Genomic DNA, 22,002 nt, shown 5'->3' with positions numbered 1-22,002 from the left:
GTTGTGAAAAAAAAAAGGGGGGGGAGGTGGGAGTGTCTTGAGTTTCTGAAAAATAGAGAGTAGAAATCCAGTCAGCCAGCCAGCCAGCTAATCAAGCACATTTAAAATCCATCCGGAAAACTTAAACATGGTTCAGTCATAAAATAATTTACTAGTAGCTTACCCATCATTGTTAATGTCTGACACAGCAATTGTGTATCCAAAGTAAGATGCCATCTGTTAAAAAATAATGTCATTTTTAATCAGTTATTAGCAAATTTTCATTCCGTACCATCAAAACAATGATTTTGTTCTTGATTGTATATTGCATACTATTAAAAAAAAAAAAATAGGGTGCATTCATGAAGTTACCAGCTATGTGTGAAGTTATCTCTATGTTTTATACTGCAAACTTTAATTGCTGTAATCCATATCTTGAAATACAGAATAATTTATAGAATTATCAAAAATTATTACCTGCTCGCCAGTGAAATTCTGAATAAAGGTCAAATCTGTGGAATTTATGATTGTAACCTGGAAATAAAAACGCTGTCAGATGTTCCATAAAGAGTTATATTTCACAGTCTAGAATAGGATACATTAAGAATGGAATGGAATGGAATAACAGAGTTGGAAGGGACCTTGGAGGTCATCTAATCCAATCCCCTGCTCAGGCAGGAAATCCTATACCATTTTGGACAAATGGCTGTCCAGTCTCTTCTTAAAAACTTCCAGTGTTGGAGCATTCACCACTTCTGGAGGTAGGTTGTTCCACTGGTTAATTGTTCTAACTGTCAGGAAGTTTCTCCTTAGTTCTAGGTTGCTTCTCTCCTTGATTAGTTTCCATCCATTGCTTTTTGTCCTGCCTTCAGGTGCTTTGGAGAATAGGTTGACTCCCTGTTCTTTGTGGCAAGTATCTATCAATCTCTCTAAGACCTTGACGTGGTTTCCTAAATATTTCATAATTTCTTCCAAATTGTAATTTTTCATATGAAAATCATTACAGGGATCTATTTTTTAAAAAATTCCCTCCTACATACCTTTGTATATATAAAATAATAAATGAAAAAATGGCATTGACATAGGAAGCCATTAAAAGAATGTGGATGATTGCAGGATTTAAATTAGTATTAGTCTAAGACCATGTTCTCATATTAAGTCATGATGGACTATCCAATTTATTTCTTATGAGAAATATGGTTCTAAGAATAACAAAGTCCTTATTCTCAGCATTTCTTTCAATTTTTTAAAGCAAGAAAAATACCCACTTTTGGCTTTCATGGAAAACCATCCAGGTCCATTTATAAGTAGTCCTTGTTTAGCAACCCTAATTGGGACTGGCAAACTCAGTTGTTAAGTGGTGTGATCTTTAAGTGAAACCACAACTGTCCTTATGATTTTACTTCAGTTTTCCTTCACTGTACAGACTTGTGAAGGTCAGAAATGCAAGGATTAGTCATAAGTTACTTTTTTATCACTGTCATAACTGTGAATGGTTGTTAAACAAAGCAGTCATTAAACAAGGACTACCTGTATGGGGAAAAGAGGAAACAAAAAAGCAAGATGGTGGCTAAATCTTGTAATGAAAGCTCTGACCTTTTAAAACATATCTTGCATGTTTGATCCGTAGAAAAAAGGAATGGAGCTGATCACACAGTCCCAGCTTCCATCTTAACTTTATGCAGCCCTACTCCAATGGTCTAGAATTACCTGAGAAAACTGTAAAGGTAAAAGTTTCCCTGTCTAGTTCTCATCTCTGTTTCTTAGCTTAGGGAGACAGGGTTGTCTGAAGACATTTTTGTAGTCATATGACCACATGACTATATGCTGAGATGCATAGGACTGTGTTACCTTCCCACTGAAGTGGTACTTATTTATCTACTCACATTTGCATGCTTTCAAATTGTCAGGAGGCAGAAGCTGGGATACATAATAAGAGCTCATCCTGATGCTTGGTGCTCAGCTCTTAAACTCGGGCTGTCAGCTTTTCAGTTGACAAGCTCAATGTCTTTAACCACTGAACCATAGTGCCCCTACAGGGAAAACTGTACCATTCTAGAAAAAAAGTCCTGTTATCTGAGTTCATAGCATGCTAAATAGCAAAGCCAGATTACTTTCTTTTTCTAAGCTCTAATATTAGAGTTTAACGTGATAACTGCCTCACACAATTTGCTAAAACAATGATTGAGCTCTTGCAACAAGCTAAAATCCCAAGCACCCAACCCCATTTTATCCTCTCTAACATGTTCATAAATAACGCTATTGTGTTATAAAAATCCCTAACTATATAGCTATAGGAGTAAATTGGATTATAATCTGCTGCACTCTTTGTAATATCTGCAGCACAATTTAATTTCCTACTCTTTTGTTATAAAAGATAAAAAAACTGTAAATCTTGACTGAAATCTTCTGTATTGAGAGATTAAGGAAGGAACAAAATAACTATTTTACAAGAATTGATTTCTGTATTGCGCAGACTTTATTTAACACTAACTGCAAAGGAGAGGGGATGAGGGAAAAGAAATAAAATGCTTGGTGGACTACATACATAGCCAAAGTTCTTTGCACCTCTTGGAACTCCAGCTACCAGCTCTGAAAGAAATGAACAGGCTGAAAGTTAACTTTGTATAATATCTTTTCACATAGTCATTACTCAGGAACTGCTGGCTATTCATTTTAATAATTTAAGGGATGTAAGTAACATTTGGAGAGAGATATAATTATCATTAAGTATAGTATTACTATTCACTTGTTTGACAAAAACATTTTTAAAATACAACTTCAAGAAGCTCTAGGAACAATGTGCAAAATAGTAAGTTTACAAGAGCACAAGTGATATAGATATGTTCACACATACATTTGCAAATTTTCAATTCAAATAATCTGTTCTTTGATGGAGGATGTCCTTACTTGCTGATGAGCCTTACTGATGGTCAAACCAATAAGATATAAAAGGCATTCCTGATTTTATTTATTCTACATGAGGCGCATACTATCCCACTCTGGCCTTAGTATAGCTCCTATGGAGGGGAGGAGTTACTTTTTTTCTAACAACAACAAAAATATGGGTGCTATTGTATGATTATTTGGAAGTAATGATGCTACATGGAAGGACGAAACTATCCACTCTCTGTGGTCTCTATCTGAATCTCCATGCAGTTAGAGGTGATATAGAGGAAATGTTTAGCTTTGTTCTCATACAATCAGTTGGGAGAAAATATGAAGCCTGAGGCCAAACCATATCACTGAGTTTTTGACAATATCCAAGAGAAAAACTGAACCCTTTCTAACACTCAACCTGTTATCTACCTGAAAGGAAAAGAGATCTACATCTATGTGGCTGAAGCCCAGATGTTCCTATTTGGTAACTATAACTGCTATCATCCCTGTGCTAAGAATAATGGGAACAGTAATCCAACACATCTGGAGTCTATTAGATTGGTTAAGGTTATTCTACACTGATGACTTTCAGAGCTTGATCTGGAAATCTACAAAATATGGTTCAGGACAGGAATGACAAAATGATTGGTAACTTCATTATACATCTGGAAGTTCCAAATTTTTTAAACAGAATCTTTTTCAATGGAAAATACCGTAAGGACTCATATGAACAATATATTTATAGATTATAAATGAGACACAGGAATTAAAATGGAATGTTAAACTGAATTTATCTTCCAATTGTTTTTACTGGCACAAATGCCAGCTAATATCTCTGTAAAACAACATACTTTTGAGTCTGCAAGAGCTTATGTAAATAGGTGGCTCACAAGTAATTATGCAGTCTTACAATTTAAAATTAATAAATTTCTTATTTTGAGAAGGAAAAATGTAAGGCTATATTCTAGCTTGCTCACTAAACCACTTTTGAGATAACTCTTTGTTAAGAGCTGCACGATATGCATATGACCATACTGCAAGTAAGTAAATTGCAGCCAGATCTCTCAGTAGCTTCTTACCTTCATGAAGATCTCCAGTAAATTCACCAGCAGCCACTGAGTAACCTGTTTAAGAACAAACCTACAAAGATGAAATCTGACAATCTATTTCTAAAGAAATAAGGATACTCAGATCTATCCTCTTATTTTATCTCTGCAAGAAAAACATTATAAATTAAAATATATAAGGCTACTGAGTGGTAAATATCTCAGAAGCACAATACATCCACAGCAGCCTTTTTCACCCTTGGTAAATTTAAGATGTATGAACTTCAACTCCCACAGTCACCCAGCTCAGCACACTGGCTGGGAAATTCTAAGAGTTGAAATCCACACATCTTAAACTTGCCAGGTTGAGAAACACTGATCTACAGAATCAGATGTATTTTTCTACAACTATGAAAAAGATTGAGTATAAGATCATAACATAAGAGATGAATGTATTAATATTTCATCATTCACTTAAATGTAATGTATCATTGTCATCATGGAATGCTCAGCTCCACTACCTGACATTTGTGTACACCCCCTTCCAAAGAAAACTTCTTAGAGCACAAATGAGCCCAATGCAGGGCTGTGTGTCTGACATAAGATCTGAAAATACTCCTTTAGCTATGTTTCTATTAAATAACCAGAAACTCATTATTTCTTTAGCTAACATGTTGCAATCTGCAACCTTTTCATCATTTTGGGGAGCAGATTCCTTGTCTACCTCACAACCTGTGCCTGTTTTTCAAACTGTGCACTTAAACGATTCCATTTCTACACACACACATTCCCACCTAACTGATTTGGCTAAACCAATCTCCAATCAAGATAAAATTAAGGAATATAATACAGTTTGGGGCAGACCCTAAGATGGCACGACTGGACCGGAAGTGTTAACATACTATGGAAAATAAACCCTGAACTAATAATAGTCAAATAAATAACATTCCGAGCATTACTTTTATTCCTTGTGGGCTTTTTTCATATTTTATCATTTTTATAATATTCTTGTCATGTTTTATCTTTATGCTTCATATTTTTTTACACCAGTACATATGCATATAGAAATATATTTTTATCTGCCATATTGTACGTACGAGTATAATCAGGGCAATGCTACTTTCTGAGTTTCTCCTATCCTTCGATAATATTCTGTTTTAAAATGATTTTCAGTTTTACAGTGAAACTCTTGCAGTACATCTGTCTTTGGCTCCATCTGCCATAAAGTCTAATTTGAACTCCACTTTCTTACATCTTCAGTTTGTTGCCTAAACCTTCCATGCAACTGTGAATGGTTTCTTATGCTAGTTTGTTGAAGAAAATCAAGAGAACCTTTGTGGCACTTTTAAAAATTAATACATATATTATAATATCAGTTATCATGGGCCAGAATTCACTTCTTCAGATGTATAAAATGTTAATTTAAATGTCAAGCATACTGTGGACACAGATGACAGATAGTGAAGTCACAAAAGTAATAAAATGCATTAAATTATCATTCATAAAAAACAGTTTTGGAAAATAACAGTGCCATTCTATGTTAGTGAAGTAATAACATATGTATCACAATAGAAAATTTTCTCAGTCTTCAATTACAAGTATTACAATCAATTTTTTCATGAATTACAGGAAATCCACTGCAGATTATAATGAATGTGATTTTTAAAAATTATATACTGTATTCAGGTAGTTTTCATTTACTCATTTATCAACCACTCAAAGTTATGACAATATTAAAAATAGCTTTGCAACCAGTCCCCACATTTGTTACTGTCATAATGTCTGATACTCATGTGATCACTCTTCATCCATTGCAATTTCACACATTTATGACTGTCGCATCATGACATCGCCACATGTTGTTACTTGTGTGCTTGCAACTAGTTTGGGACAAGCAGACTTACTAGGGAAGGGGAAAATTAAATTGTATTTCTTGGTCATATGATGTTTTCTTTATCAATTACGGTGCTTGCTTAACAATCAGAGAAGGAAGGAAGGTTGTAAACCCATTGTCATTTGATTTTCCATTTAGTGAGGAGTTGCTGGTCCCAATTGTGGTTGCTAAGTGAAGACCACTAATACAAAAATATTCTGACAAAGTGTTTGAATGATAACAATTTTCCATATTTAAATTTATGGAACTGACAGTTTATTGTTGGACAAAGATCAAGCAACAGTGCATGTTTTAGAGGCATATATTCATATCAAATGTTGAACTGATAATGCAATATTTTGATTTATATTCGTAACAATGGACATACTGTATGTATAGGTGTGTTCTGAGCGTCTCCTGCTTAATCAGAGCAAATATTTTTATATCAGATTTTTAAACAAGATCAGTGCCAGCAAAATCAGCATATAACTTACCCAAATAATTATCATCATATATAGATGGGGCCACTCCAGTTTGCTTTTCCTGTAATAGATTCTTTAGAATATTCTTGAAGGAATAATCTGTGATAACATCTGCAATGCTGCTGGTGATAACCTGACCTGGGATTCAAAAATATAAGAAATTGTCCTGCAGGGCAGCTAAAGAAATACAGGCAGCAATTACGTATTAGATTATAATCCTGCCTTTATTATTTTATAAGTAACTCAAGGTGGGGATCATACCTCTTGCTATAAAAATTAAATTATTATTATTATTTTCCCCTAATAGATCAGTGAGATAGTTTGGATTGAGAGAGAATGATTTGCCTAAAATCACCCAACCAGTATTCATTTTTAAAATTATTTATTTATTATTAAATTTTTAGGTTACCCATCTTTCCTATAAGGTAATTCTGGGCAACCTAAAAAACAATAATTAATAATTAATATTAATTGATAGGAATGTTAAGGAAATGCAAAACGTTGATTGCTTCATAGTCCATAAGAAAGTAAACATGAGAAAAAGAATGGAGAGAAGTTTAGCAAAAGCAGCCTTAATATCTTGAGTAGAAGTGGGATATGAATATAATAAAAATACAGTTTGATTTTTTTCATTTTCATTTTGCTTTCATCTCTAATTTAGAATTCCCCAAAATTTTCAGAATTTTGAGCTAGCAAGTTCAACCACCCCTGATTTAATAATCCAAACATGCAGTAATCCTTTGGGATGGAGAAAGATGCATTACTAAAATAAGAGTTTCTTAAAACTATAAGACACTAATGTATTTCCTGCAATTAAATGTAAGCATCGATCCAAGAAACAGCTCTAGGCAAACGATAACTCCAAGCCAGTGTCATCATGTTGTTTTGAACTTCAAATACTTTAATAAGCTCTATTCTCTCAAAAATGTCTCTATCAATGTCTTCCCAATTAACTTCCCACATGTTATGAACTACCACCTGTAACCAATGGTAAATATAGCATGAACAATGCAGTAAGAGTTTTTCTACATAGATGCCTAAATTTATCCTGCATTTTCAGCTGCTCCTGGATCTTTCTTCAGGACCTGCTGAAAATACCCATCTTGAAACTGACACAATAGCAACAGCAATAGCACTTAGGCTTATATACTGTTTCACAAGGCTTTACAGCATATTGCCCCTTGGTTACTCATGTTACCAACCTTGGAAGGATGGAGGGCTGAGTCAACCTTGAGCCAGTGAGAACTGAACTGCCGAACTGCTGGCAGCTGGCAGTCAGCAGAAGTAGCCTGCAGTACTGCATTCTAACCACTGCATCACCACTGCTCTCAATGTACTAATATCATAACACAAAAACTATTGTAGATTAAGATATATTGGTATTTTATTTTTTAAATGATGCTTTTTTCAATTAATCCTACAAAACCAACATTGCAGTGATTGTGTAAAGTTAGATTAACCAGAGGGCAATGACTTTGTAGAGGATTCTGATAGGCAAAGACCAGATAAACCACTTCCCCTTTTTGCTTTCCTTCTCCAGTCCTTCCTCCCACAGCTGCAAAAATCAGAGCCCTGACTTCTGCACTTTGAAAAGACCACCTCTACCTACGATGTAACTCTTAAAAGAGATTTAATATAAGTAATTTACAAAGAATAATTCCAGTTTTCCGTCCCACAAAAAACCCTAATAAAAAATAATAATCCTGCTTTGCTCTCTTAGTATCATTTGTCTACCTATTGTTTCTTCTTTTGTAAAATGTAAAATAGAATAACAGAGTTAGGAGGGACCTTGGAGGTTTTCAAGTCCAACCCCCTGCTCAGGCAGGAAGCCCTATACCATTTCAGACAAATGGTTGTCCAATCTCGTCTTAAAAACTTCCAGTGTTGGAGCAATTGCAACTTTTGGAGACACGTTGTTCCACTGTTTAACTGTTCTGTCAATGAAATATTCTAACTGTCTGGCCTCTAAAAGCTGTTGTCTTGCTTGCCTTTGCCTCTTAATACAATGAATGAATGAATGAATGAATGAATGAATGAATGAATGAATAAGATGGGAATAGAACTGTAAATATTGGAAGTAAATAAAAGAAAGGAGCTGCAGTGATAATTACCTATTTAGAGTGGTCATTCACAAAACATTTTGTTGTGAGATATTTTTGCAATGGATAGCTGACAGACCTATGCAGTGCAATAATAACTCTTTTGTCTGATTTAATATATGGCTAATAGAATGTAATGGATCTTGTCTACAACATAGCTGAAGAAAGTATTTGTTCCTGCCTTTTACAGAATAGAATGTAAAATATTCCAATAATTCAAAGTTTAATTCTGAAGACAATCCAAATCTTGTCAATTTACAGAGATATAAAAGGATGGACCAAAATGTGTAGTCATTTGAGATTCATTCAGATGTAAGTCATGTATTGTGAGATGGGAATTATTCTACAGAAACTATGGCAGTTATTGCATCACAGGTTCTGCTGATACTTCACTTCGATTTTCAGATTTTTGCTATTGAAAAAAGATTAACATACCTTGCCAGTAAAAACTGCCAGGTCCTCCTAATATGAATTCTCCATTCTGTACACAATACAGACAACAGCAGCAAAAACACAAAATTAATAATTTACACCAGAGGCCAAAAATAAATACATAAGAATCATCCAAACAATTAATATTATTAATATTACAATTATAATCAGGGGGAAAATATAAGAAATTTCCCACTGCCTGGCTGTTACTGAATAATATAACCAAGCCTCATGCTGTCCATACTTGCTGGAAAATGAAATCCCTGGATGGACTTTGCTAGATGGAAATCCTGACAGACATAATTAATTGTAACTGCACAATTCTAGATATCTATGCTATAGCATATATATTATTGCAATTAGAGCCACTGTTAAAAGGGGTATTTTTGATACTTCTTTGGGAATGATAGAAAGATGTTGAATAGAACTGAAATGAATACAGTAAACTTTAGTGTCCAAGAAAACATGGATTAAAATTAAGTTATAAGTATTGCAACAATATTGAAAAACGACAAGGCTGCAGGTATAGATGACATAATTTAAGAAATTCTTAAATATATGACAGGCTTTTGAAATAGCTTTGCAAAATTGCTTCATATGTGTATGTAGACTGGTTCTAAACTTGACAATGGGAAGAATATCAGTATTGTTCAATACAAAGTTAGTTTCACTAATCCTTCTAAGTATTGTTCAATACAAAGTACAAAGAAGGATGCAAAAATTACAGGAGGGACGTGGTTTTTTTTTCATTTGAACCTGAGAAAGTCTCTCTCTCTCTCTCTCTCTCTCTCTCTCTCTCTCTCTCTCTCTCTCTCTCTCTCTCTCTCTCTCTCTCCATCCCTCCCTCTCCCATATTTTGCTCCCTTTCTGTGACTTATGTAAGTTTATTTATCCTGAAAGTGAACAGTTTGATGGATATGGATATATGTATATATTCTTAAATTGTTTTTTATTCATATTAGACAGATAGCCCATGGATACAAAGGGACCCTTATAAACTGAAATAATTTTAACAAAAGCAACATCAACAATTGCAACAATTGAACTGCTGCAACGAACTCTACATAGGACTGCCCTTAAAGAAAATCTGGAAGCATCAATTGGAACAAAATATGCTGAGTTGGGCAGTTATGGAGGCCAGTCATTTTAGGCATTATGTGACATTTCTACTCTGAGAGTTGCATTGGCTGTATATTTCTGAGTGCAATTTATGGTGCTGCTGGCACTGAGTCATATCTCCCCAGTAGTGTCTACTTGTCCTGTTAGATTTGACAGGTGAGGTATACTCCAGATCTTTCCAGTAAAGTTCAATCTGGGGGACCCAAGAACTTTTTCTACTATGGCTCACACTTGAAATATCATTCATCTGAGATTAGATATGCCCTGACTGCTGACATTTATAAACAAACAAACAAGCAAGCAAGCAAGCAAACTTAAAAACTTGGCTTTGCTATCTAGCCTGAGGCTCTGGCAGGGACAGTGAGTCTGTTTCATTGTTTATTTGAATGCAGAATGTTATGTTTAATAGCAGCATCTATCTAACACACAAGGGTAATAAAATATCTCCATCATGTCATCACAGCTTCATCTAGGCCTGCCTCTGCCAACCAACATTAACTTGTAAGGACTTGAAGCGGGCTTCAATTTTTGCTCAGATTTGTAGCTAGAAATTATAGTTATTATATATGTTTTTGTTTGAATAAGGACAATAAACATTAAGAAAGTGTTGTTTTTACCAGCCCTGCCCCTGGCCAAAACTTCATCTAATATCACTGATCTTGTCAACAAAAACTGCCTGTTTTTATTAGGACTGTTAATCAAATACAGAATTTGTAACTGATTAATTTCTTCCTTCAAGAAAACATATTCTCCCTTTGGTGCAAAAAGAAAATTGTACATTTTCCATTTGGATGCCTGCCTAGGATAAGAACTGGGGGAAAAGCCAGTTTTTAAGAGTCTTTGAATGAAACTTGAGTTTTTAGGAGTCTTGAGTTTTTTGAGATTCAATAAAATGTGGTTGTGTGTGTGGTTGTCTTTGTTACACAAATATTTTTGAGATGAAAAATGATGAATTGCAGGAGAAGGTAAATATGAGAGTGAATGTAAAAATGGTTAGAAAATCCAGCAACGAGCCAACCACTGTGGATGCTCACCTTATAAAAATCTAAGCTGAATCCTGCTTGACAGTAGCCTTGCCCCTCAGGATCTGGGTTGTCTGAAAGTATCAAAGAATGACACTGAGTTAGTTTTACATTATAATTTGATTCAAATATTAATATAACTATTAAGGGAGAGTTAACAAGCTTTAAATGCAATCTCTTTTTGTGCTAAAAGTTAGGTAATAATTGTTAGATGAATTATAGATTCAATGTACAGTAAAATAAGAATAATGACAATGACAATGATAATATATGGTGGTTAGATGATCTGGGGGGGTTAGATGATCTTGAGGGGGTCCCCCAATTATTATACCCCTGTCATGGACCAATCATCATCTCCTGCGGCTGGTCTTCCGTTTTGCCACTCCCCGTCATGGGGTTGCTGAGCCAATGAGATGGTTCTGCCCTAGGCGCCTGATGGACCCTGAGCGGTTCCAGGCGGCGCTTGGGCCCCCACCTGCCTCCTTTGCCCACAGCTCGGTCAATGCCCTAGTGGAAGCCTGGGAAAGGGCGGCCACAGAGGCACTCGACCAAGTTGTACCCATGCGGCCCTTGACCCGGCGCAGATCCCAATGGGCTCCATGGTTCTCCATGGAGCTCCAGGAGATGAAGCGTCGGAGACGGGGCCTAGAGAGCTGTTGGAGATCCAGCCGATCCAAATCCGACCGGTTACGACTAAGGTCGTTCATGAGAACTTATCTTGCGGCGATGAGGGTGGCAAGGTTTAACCACTTTGCCACCCAAATCGCATCCGCAGATAATCGCCTGGCCGCCCTGTTTAGAGTAACTCACTCCCTCCTTAATCAGGAAGTGAGGGAGGAGCCCTTGCAGGGTCGTGCTGAGGAGTTTAGTCGATTTCTGTCGGACAAAATCGCTCGGATCTGGACCGGTCTGGACTCTGACTGGGCAGAGTCTGACAATGAGGATACAGGCAATCTTGTCGATGTTATCTGGGAGGAGTTCAATCCTGTGACTCCTGAAGAAGTGGACAGGATCATGGGGAAGCTGAGCTCCACCACGTGTTTGTTGGACCCGTGTCCCTCCTGGCTGATTTATGCGGCCCAGGATGGGACACGAGGCTGGCTCCAGGCAGTGATCACTGCCTCTTTGAGTGAGGGTAGTTTTCCCGCCACCTTGAAGGAGGCGGTGGTGAGACCCCCTCCTCAAGAAGCCTGCCTTGGACCCAGCAATATTAAACAACTTTCGTCCGGTCTCCAACCTTCGCTTTCTGGCGAAGGTTGTTGAGAGCGTGGTGGCGCAACAGCTCCCTTTGTTCTTGGATGAAGCTGACTATCTAGACCCGTACCAATCGAGCTTCAGGCCCGGGTACAGCACGGAGACGGCATTGGTCGTGCTGGTGAATGATCTCTGGCGGGCTCGGAACAGGGGTTGCTCCTCTGTCCTAGTCCTTTTAGACCTCTCAGCGGCTTTTGATACCATCGACCATGGTATCTTGCTGCAGCGTCTCAGGGGGTTGGGAGTGGGAGGCACAGTTTTTCAGTGGTTCTCCTCCTACCTTCTGGGACATTCACAGTCGGTGTTGGCAGGGGGGCAGAGGTCGACCTTGAGACCTCTCATTTGTGGAGTCCCTCAGGGATTGGTCCTCTCGCCTCTCCTGTTCAACATCTATATGAAGCCGCTGGGTGAGATCATTCATGGTTTTGGAGTTGGGTATCATCAGTATGCTGATGATACCCAGCTTTTCATTTCGACCCCAAACCACCCCAGTCATGCCCTCGATGTGATGTCCCGTTGCCTGGAGGCGGTCCGGGTCTGGATGGGGAGGAACAGGCTTCGGCTCAACCCTGACAAGACTGAGTGGCTGTTCGTGCTGGCATCCCGGGAAATTCCGATTATTCCATCTCTTACCATGGGGGGTGAGCTATTACCCCCCCGTAGATAGGGCACGCAACTTGGAGGTCCTTCTAGACTCACAGCTCTCTTTAGAAGAGCATATTCGAGCTGTGACTAGGGGGGCCTTTGCCCAGGTTTGCCTGGTGTGCCAGTTGCGACCCTATCTGGACCGGGATGCCTTGCATACTGTACAGTCACTCATGCGCTCGTGACCTCTCATCTGGACTACTGTAATGCTCTCTACATGGGGCTGCCCTTGAAGACCACTCGGAGGCTCCAACTGGTGCAGAATGCAGCCGTGCGAGTTGTGCTGGGAGTCTCCCGATACTCCCTTTGCTCCGCGAGCTGCATTGGCTGCCGGTTGCCCTCTGGGTGAGATTCAAGGTGTTGGTAATGACTTACAAGGCCCTACATGGCATTGTTCCGGATTACCTACGGCAACACCTGCGGCCGGTGTCAACTTCCCTCCATCCAGTGCACTCCCACAGAGAGGGCCTCCTCAGGGTGCCTCCGATCAAAGAATTTTGATCGGTGGCCCCTAGGGGGAGGGCGTTCTCTGTGGGCGTGCCAGACCTGTGGAACCGCTTGCCGGTTCAGCTCTGGATGGTCCCCGACCTTCGCTCCTTCCGGCGCGATCTAAAAACTTATTTATTTGAGCAATCTGACCTGGTTTGATGGGTTAGGGTTGGGGTTTTAATATGTCTTTTAATTACTGTTTTATATTCGGGCATAATATTTAATTGTTTTTTAATTTTTGTATTTCGTTTTTATATTTATTACCCTGTACACCGCCCTGAGTCCTTCGGGAGAAGGGCGGTAAAAAAATATAATAAATAAATAAATAAATAAATAAATAAATAAATAAATAAATAAATAAATAATCCAAAGCCAAAATAAAAACCAGTGTGTGAGTTTTGGCAAGGAAACCCAAATTTAAGCAATAAGTTAATATATGGAAGATCCAAAGATGAAAATGAAATCCTTGGTTATTGCTACATCAGTCTGAGCTGGAGAAAGGACTTTGGATTGTACACATTTTGGCTGCAATCTATCATAGCCAGAGAATCTGCAGAGGGGACAGAATAGTCAAGATGGCAGCTACAATCACATGATCAAAGTACTTATCTCTCTTTTTTGCATATAACATGCATATAAAATGTATTGAGCCTCTTTGGCCTGTGTACATTCTTATGTAAACAACTGCTTTTCATATATGACAAACATCTTCATGGGGGCACTGAAGAATGATAATTAGAAGACTTGCAGTAATTGTGCAATTCTTTGTAAATCTAGCAGTGTCCCATTCCATAATTTATAACTTCCTTGTTCACAAGCATAATTATCTTTATTCAAGGTCAAGGAGTTAATTGTTAGTTCTACAAAAAGAGATAGAGAGAAGGATGCCTATTAAATTAAGCCAGAGTTGACTTATCATCACTGTAGCACTAGCCTCGTACTCAAAGAACTTACTGTTGCGACAAGGAGAATATTCTGCATAGGTAGTAAAATTCTGAATAGCAACATAGCAGGTGCCCACTGGATCTTTTTCAGGAGCAGCCTTCAGAGTCCTCCAGTGATATAAGGGAGCACAAGCCTATCAAAATATGAGTTGCACAACAAAAATGTTTAGATATTTGGATTAGGTTTATAGTACAGTAATTTGTATAGCTATAAATTAATAATTTGTGTAGTAATTTGTGCAAAAGATACAGATGTATTATTTAGAAAACCCGGTTATTGCTTTCTGAAGTCTGTTGACACTGCTAGATTGATTGGACTCTCAGAAAGATGCATATTTCCAGATCGACTGCTCTTTTTCTTGCTCTGTCCTATCCTTCATTCATGTTTAGGAGCAACTGTCCTTCAGGTTCCAGTTAACTGAGAGGATCTCTCCTAAATTCTTATTTGTTAGTTGTAGTAGTTTAAATAGTTAGGCAATGGAGCAGAGATGAAAAAAAAGTCCCCCTGAACCCCCAAAGAACTGTTCTAATGTATATGCATTCACTACTAGATTTATATCCCATCTTTATCCTGGAGTTCAAGAGCTATACACAACTTGCCTTTCTGGAACTTTCCCTGTGGACTAGAACTGAGCTACAAAATGCTAGTAGAGGTAGTCCTTATGACTGTTACGTAATGAACATTCAAAGTTATGAGAGACCACTACTTATCATCCATTTTCAGAGTTATGATAGCCATACATGTCCCCTGTGGTCACATGATTACATTTTGGGTACTTGGCAACCAGTTCATCTTTAGCATTGTTTACAGCATCCTGTGATCACATGACCACAGTTTGTGAAGTTTTGTATTGATTTCTTGTATTTATTTCTGGTTTCCAGTAAAAAATACCCAAAGAAGAAAATGGATTCACTTAAGACTGTGTTGCTTACTTCACAATTGCAATATTTACTAAATAGCTACTAAACAATGCCTCAATTTTCGACCTTAATTTCAGGCTGAATTGTGATTGTTGAGTACTACCTATAGTACTGTTGTAAAATGTTACACTGTCCCCATCCTAGGTCATATGATCACATTTCAGGGGCTTGGCAACTATATCATATTTATAATTGGTTGAAGTGTCCCATGGTCATGTGACTACAATTTATGACATTTTTTGCCAGTTTTTAGCAAAAATACTCATTCAAGAGAAAGGTTTGCATTTATGACCATGTGATTCACCTAATTACTGCCATCAAAATGGACATCTGGCTGCCTTGTATAGAAAATATAGTGAGCTTTCCTAATTGCCTGTCTTTTTGTCTAATAGAGTGATAATGGAATATTGAAAGAAATACTGAAATAAAGGATAATGGAATATCCTTTTATGCTCGAAAAATCTAATAAACATTACAGATCACTGATCCACGAGAGTTTACAAATAGCTATCTATTCGTGTGCAGTAAACCAGGGGTTATCATTACCAGCAAATTTCTTCAGCAATCCCACTAGGTTTACTTTTTCAATGTAGGGCTTTTTAAAAAAGAGGATAGTGCATTACAGCTGGATATATTGTCCAGTTAGGATTGCAATCTTAAGGAATATCCTTAAACTGTTACATATGTTGGCAGGAAACCAGATTAACTGGAGGTTACTGTGGATGTGACTGTGGATATTTCTGTTGGATACATGACACCCTCTGCTGAGATGAAAACAATAGAAAACAAAGCTGGCTACCTCTTTGGACTGCCACTTATGGACTGGGCACCCTTGCAATTCTTCTTGAAGAGATGGCTCTTATTTTGGAAATGACTGGATTCTGACCCTTTCTTTGGATATTTGATATTTTATGGTTTTATCTTATTTTACCATTTATTTTAAGATAGTTTGAGAATATTACACTGCAACTGATGTACTTTTTGTTTCAAATGGGAGCAAATAAATACAGTTAAAGACAAAGAAAGTTAAATACAGACAAAAAGGTATTTAGGATATATTCTGCTAGTATAATGGTATACAAAACATATATGACAAAGGTATCATAAGTGTCCAGTTCTCACTCAGATTGGAAATTCTTACTACTCAGAAAAACAAGGCAAATAATAATAATAATAATAATAATAATAATAATAATAATAATAATAATAATAATAATAATAATAATAATAATAATAATTTGTTATAAGTAGTTCCTCAACAAGCTCTACAATTCTGCAAGAGATATACAACTAAGGGTAAAGATGTGAACTTTATCTTATCCTTTGGAAGAAAATGCCCTTTATTTATTAGCTGCCAAAAATTATTTTGTGATATTATATGTATCCTTTGCTTTTGTGTACTCATTTTGTGTAAGGAAATCAATATTGCATTTCAAAAAAAAAAAGGAAGAATGGGAGGGGAAAAAAGGAAAATATGCAAAGAAAGGTAAATCAGTTTGGAATCTGAGAGCTGGGACTGCTTGAAGACTTGTGGGAATTTCACATGCCAACAAGCTCTGTAACAAGATAGAGTGATGTTTTATTCATCACCTGCTTTATGTCAAAGTCCTTTTCTAGGGTTAAGCATATGAGTGAACATTTCAAACAAGGCATTTCCTTTAGATACACAAACTTATTTAGAAATAATTCAAACCATTTTGAAACAAATCCCCAAGACAATAGTTGCTGTTTCATAATTGTTTGGAAAAATTAAGCATGATCAAATCCACAGTTCGAAACACAAAATGTTTTGTTTCCTTTCTGAAGCTTTGCATTAAATATTTCTGTATTAGCTTCTAATATGAAATGCCTGCTTTAGTCACAAAGCCATCACTACTAACTTACAACTTAATGAAACTGTTAAAAAAACCCACCCAGATTGTTATGGGATTTCAGCTGGGAATTTCAATCGAAGTATGTAGAAGAAGCTACTCAAGGATTTATGAAAGAAACTTCAGATTTAGCGCCATTGGTCCATTGATTCTACTATAGTAGAGCAATAGTTCTACAACTGCGAGGAACATTCTCCAACTGAAGTAATGGTAAGCCAGGATTTATTGAATAAAAAAAACAATAAATCATAATGTATTATTTGCAACAGCTAGATTCACACAGCACATTCAGTCATCTGTTTTTTAAAGAAAAGAAAGGCTGCTTTCTACACTCTCCAAGCTATTCCTGTCATCTTACTAACCAGACTACTCAGACCAGGGTCCCCAACACCTGGGCCAGGGACCGGTACCAGTCCCTGGCCTGTTAGGAACCAGGACGTTCAAGTGGCAGGAGAGTGAGCAAAATTTTATCTGTGCATGTGCAGAATCTAAGTTGTGCATGAAACCATCCCCCTCCCCAGTCCATGGAAAAATTGTCTTCCACAGAACTGGTCCCTGGTTCCAGAAAGGTTTTTAATTAATAACAATTATTTATATATCTTGGGCTCAGAATGAAATTTATTATTTCATTCAGATTTTAAACATCTGTCCGCACCCTCACTTCAAAATTTTCTGAGAAAAATCTGTTTATATACTCCTTAGTATCCACATTTAAAATATAATTTTGATTGCATTTTATTTTTTCCAGAACAAGGATTCTAGTTGGTTTTACACCAACAGGCAGGTGGCTATACTTTAGAAGTGGAAGGGTATAGGAACAAAAATATTTTTAATTACTTTACATTCAAGATCCAGTTTGGTGCAGTTGTTAAAATAACAGATGAAAAACTGGGAGTATAAGAAAGCAGTGACAAACCACTTCCAAAAATATTGCCAAGAAAACTACAGGGACTTATCCAGGCTGTTGCCAGGAATCAATGCTAACTTGAAAGTATAACATATACACTCTCTCACACACAAAACTAAATTCAATTAAAATAACTTAATGCAGATAATATATTACATTTCTATACTGAATCATTTTTCCTTCTCATCCAATTTAATGATTTTTTTTGGGGGGGGGAAGCTCCAGATCTCTTGAAATAAAGAGAAATAAACACATATTTTTCCATCTATTTCAAGAATAATTTCAAAGCCTATACTAGGTGCAAATATCAGAACAGTGGTATAAAAGTCTTATAAAGGCCTGATTGGAGATTGAAATAAGTTTGAGGAATAAGCAAAATAATAAAATCTCTGTCCATATTCCTTCCACAACACTACCGCAAACTAGGGATTAGTGTGAGTTATACATCTCTCATATTAGAAATTAAACTTCTGGAAGTCTTTTGAATGCTGTCCTAACTTATTTTCAACATATAATTTCTTGAAACATGCTTTATTTTGGTCTGCCAAGTCTTTCATGATAATTGTTCATGGATATTCCTTTGAAATGTATATTTAATGTAGCAGTTCACAACAATTTATTACCAAGCTGCATTTCACAGCATTTAGGTTAATACAAACCTACTCTAGGAAATCAATTAATTTAGAATATGGATGTAATGGAAAGTAGGAATAACCTTGAGGAGGATGAACTGCAATTAAGATAATGGTCAGACAAAAGAACTTTGAATCTAAGGCAGAAAGGCAATTTGAGAAAGCATCTGAAAAAATGATTCTTCGCAGTTCTCAAGAAAATAAAGTGAAAGAGAGAAGCGTACTCAAGACTGGCAAGATTTGGTTACTGTAATCTTATAATAAAAGGAATATTAACATTTATAACTTTTGCTGGCTGGTGTGGTCTACCTTGATTGACAAGAGATAAAAATTATCCTAGGATATCCTTCAAAAATAAGGTTCATCATTAAAATCACTTACAGCATGTGCATACACATACATAGGATATAAAATATCTAGATTGATAATTATTTCCCTTTATTTATTTATATTGCATTTATAGACCATCACAATCCATTAGACTGAAACTATGTTGAGAACACAATCTCTAAATTTGGGAACTGCTTTGGATATATACTATGAAGCAAGAAAGGATATGCATATAGTGTCTTCTTTAAAACCAGGTGTATCTTTATCCAGGATCAGGCAACAACTGTAAAAGACAGTTCTTGGAAAAAAGATGTAGTTCCTTTATGGGATTGTAGACAAGGTCATTTTGCCTTCATACCTGAAGCACTAAGCCTAACCCTTATATTGACTATCTCAAGACACTTTGACTAATCTAATAAAGGCCAATACAGTTATGCAATTTGAAGTTTTCTTCTTTATGAATCAGCATAACAATATTTTTAATAAACACACCTGCAGTTCAAAAAAAACCAAAAGTATATACAGTTCTAAAAAAAGATATAAACACTTACTATAACTTTTTCTTTATGAGTTCTGATTGTTGCTCCAAACCATTGATTTGATTTAAATTCAAGAGGTTCTCTTGTACCATTGACTTTGATTTTCCTGTTGTCTGCAAAAGAAAGAAAAACATGTTTACATTTATCCTTGCTGTTTTGGAAGAGGAGGAAAAAAGAGGAATGGGAAGGGAAGCGGTAAATGGGTTACCTTATTTAAGTTGCTAGTTATATAATGAATTGGATCTGAACTAGGTAAATTTAATTTTTTCGCACTGAAAACAATATAACTACTTCATCTTTATTAATTCATTTCTTCTATTTCAAAAGAATGTTTTCTGCCTTTTGAGGTGGACAATGTTAGATAACTGACCCCACAAGAACTACTGTAACTCTATTGTTATAGGCTATGATAAAATCTTGAAAGCCTGTCAGACATTCTATCTCTTATACAAGAAAAAAATAAAGTAGGGCACTCTTGAGTTTATTCCTTACTGCTTCCTTACTGCTCCTCAGTTGTAAGCTGTTGTTTATATACCGTAATTGTAATTGTAATTGTTGAATTCTTTCTTCAAGTTCATTCATTTAATCACAGCTTACTCAATTAAACCCTTCTGGGGTTTGCAGGAAACAATGACCCACAACCTATCACTTGGACTGGATTGTCACAACAAACTGGTCAAAAAGGTGGTTCTGTAGATTGAAGAAACATAGATAATACTGATAAATATATATTGCTGAAAGCACTAATATTTTCTTTCAAAATTGATTAAAATTGTAAAGATTGTTTTCTCCAAATCAGGCTTTTGATTTCAATCATATGTCCATGTCATTTTCTTTTTCTTCAGACTGAAATAGTTTTGTCTCAGCTTCCTTCAGAGGAAGTTTTTCAACTAGTCTATGGCCCTGCTATTCCTTGAAGGATTTTCATTAAATTTCTATTCTGCTTAGTATCTCAACTCATATAAGACCAGCCAAGTTCTGCCATCTGTTAAGACAACAAGGAACTACATTTTTATCATTTATCCTTATTCTCTTAGCTTTAAACTCAGCCACGATATTTGGAGATACATAGAGAAGTAACAACTGAACAACAATTCAAATTTAAGTCTTTCAAACTTAAGAAAAGTTTCATTTGATCATAGGAACTTTGATATACCCAAGAAGATTCTATAAATTCATTTTTCTTGGTGAAAGAGTGATAAACAGCAGACTAATTTTCCCACCAAAAAAGAGAATGAAGCCCAATTTACATTTTGTGGCACATACCAACTTCTACATTATAGCACAGAAATACAACTATATATTTCAATTCCCAAAGTGCACACATAATCAAAACAACAATCAATTGCTACAGTCAAAATATGTGAATATTCCAGCTTCATGAATTGATATCTCTAACCAATAAGACGTGTACTAAAAATAATTGGGAAATTGATGTAAAAATAGAAGATTCAAGATGTTACTCAATTGTGATTATAAATAAATAAATACATTTCTAAAAGGACACTTTAATATTTTCCCCTCTTTGTTATGAAGTGAGATTATACATTTTTATTTGACCAGCAGTAACTTCTCAAATTCTGTTGTCCCATTCTGGCTACTAGGTATCTTCATTTGGACTGGTACTACATATGTACCATACTAGCACAAAAAACAGCTCTGCAACATGCTTTATATACACGCCATATCTGTCATCATAAGAAAAACCATCTGTGTAAAAACTCAGCCCAATTATAGTGTATTTCAGGTTGTAATAAAAAGCAGCCCTCTCTTCCTTTCACCCTCAGTCCTCTGAAGTAAACTGATTTCCCATATGTTCCTAAGCTGTGTTCCTTCTTTGCTAGTCATCCTTAATGAACTTTTCTATTTATTCCCCCAAACAAAGACATACTCCTGGCCTTTCTTATCTGTGTAGCTTTGCCTGGTTTCTGCTTCCTATCAAGGAGTTCTCCAGATCCACTCTATTTCAGTTAAATAAAAACAAAAACAAAAAACATATACACTGTGAAAGCTGGAATTTTAATTTTTTTCTCCAGTGTCAAAGTATATTATCACCACTGCAGAGAATTTGGATGGTTTAATGCATAGGTATTAAATACACAGTATATTTTAAATAGAAAGTTCAAAAAAGCTAACAACTTGCCGCCCACATCTGTCTCTCCCACAACCACGGCTCATGTTTACCATAGTAACATTCAACATGATGTGAGTGTATCCTTAAAACAAAGAAAGTGTGCAGGAAACAAAATTGATTGGAACTGGTTTAAAACAAGTCCCAAAAGGAAGCTTCTATGAAGTTGTTACTGAAGGGAAACTTCAATGTTGCTCACAATCCAGAAGCATGGAGGGAGGGAGGGAGGGAGGGAGACAGAGAAAGAAAATGGGGAGAGAGAGAGAGAGAGAGAGAGAGAGAGAGAGAGAGAGAGAGAGAGAGAGAGAGAGAGAGAGACAGAGACAGAGAGACAGAGACAGAGACAGAGACAGAGACAGAAAGAGTGAGAGAGCAGAGCGTCTCATTAAGAAGACAGAAATGGAGCA

At 36.4% G+C, this 22,002-nt stretch overlaps 1 protein-coding gene across 1 annotated transcript in view; it reads right to left on the bottom strand.

The window, feature by feature from the left end:
* ITGA8 (integrin subunit alpha 8) overlaps positions 1 to 22,002 on the bottom strand; it is a 147,126-nt gene that overhangs the window by 92,735 nt on the left and 32,389 nt on the right. The window contains exons 3-11 of the mRNA XM_083376432.1: positions 19,477 to 19,577; positions 14,275 to 14,398; positions 10,945 to 11,006; positions 8,795 to 8,840; positions 6,273 to 6,398; positions 3,939 to 3,983; positions 2,528 to 2,571; positions 457 to 513; positions 164 to 216 (exon numbers count right to left, since the gene is read on the bottom strand). Of these exons, the coding sequence (XP_083232558.1) occupies positions 164 to 216; positions 457 to 513; positions 2,528 to 2,571; positions 3,939 to 3,983; positions 6,273 to 6,398; positions 8,795 to 8,840; positions 10,945 to 11,006; positions 14,275 to 14,398; positions 19,477 to 19,577 (658 nt within the window). The remainder of the gene's footprint in view (positions 1 to 163; positions 217 to 456; positions 514 to 2,527; positions 2,572 to 3,938; positions 3,984 to 6,272; positions 6,399 to 8,794; positions 8,841 to 10,944; positions 11,007 to 14,274; positions 14,399 to 19,476; positions 19,578 to 22,002) is intronic.

This window comes from Vipera ursinii (assembly GCF_947247035.1).
Source record: "Vipera ursinii genome assembly, chromosome: Z".
Classification (NCBI taxonomy): Eukaryota; Metazoa; Chordata; class Lepidosauria; order Squamata; family Viperidae; genus Vipera; species Vipera ursinii.
Note: the sequence above shows the minus strand (reverse complement) of the source record. Positions and strands in the feature narration are given on the sequence as shown.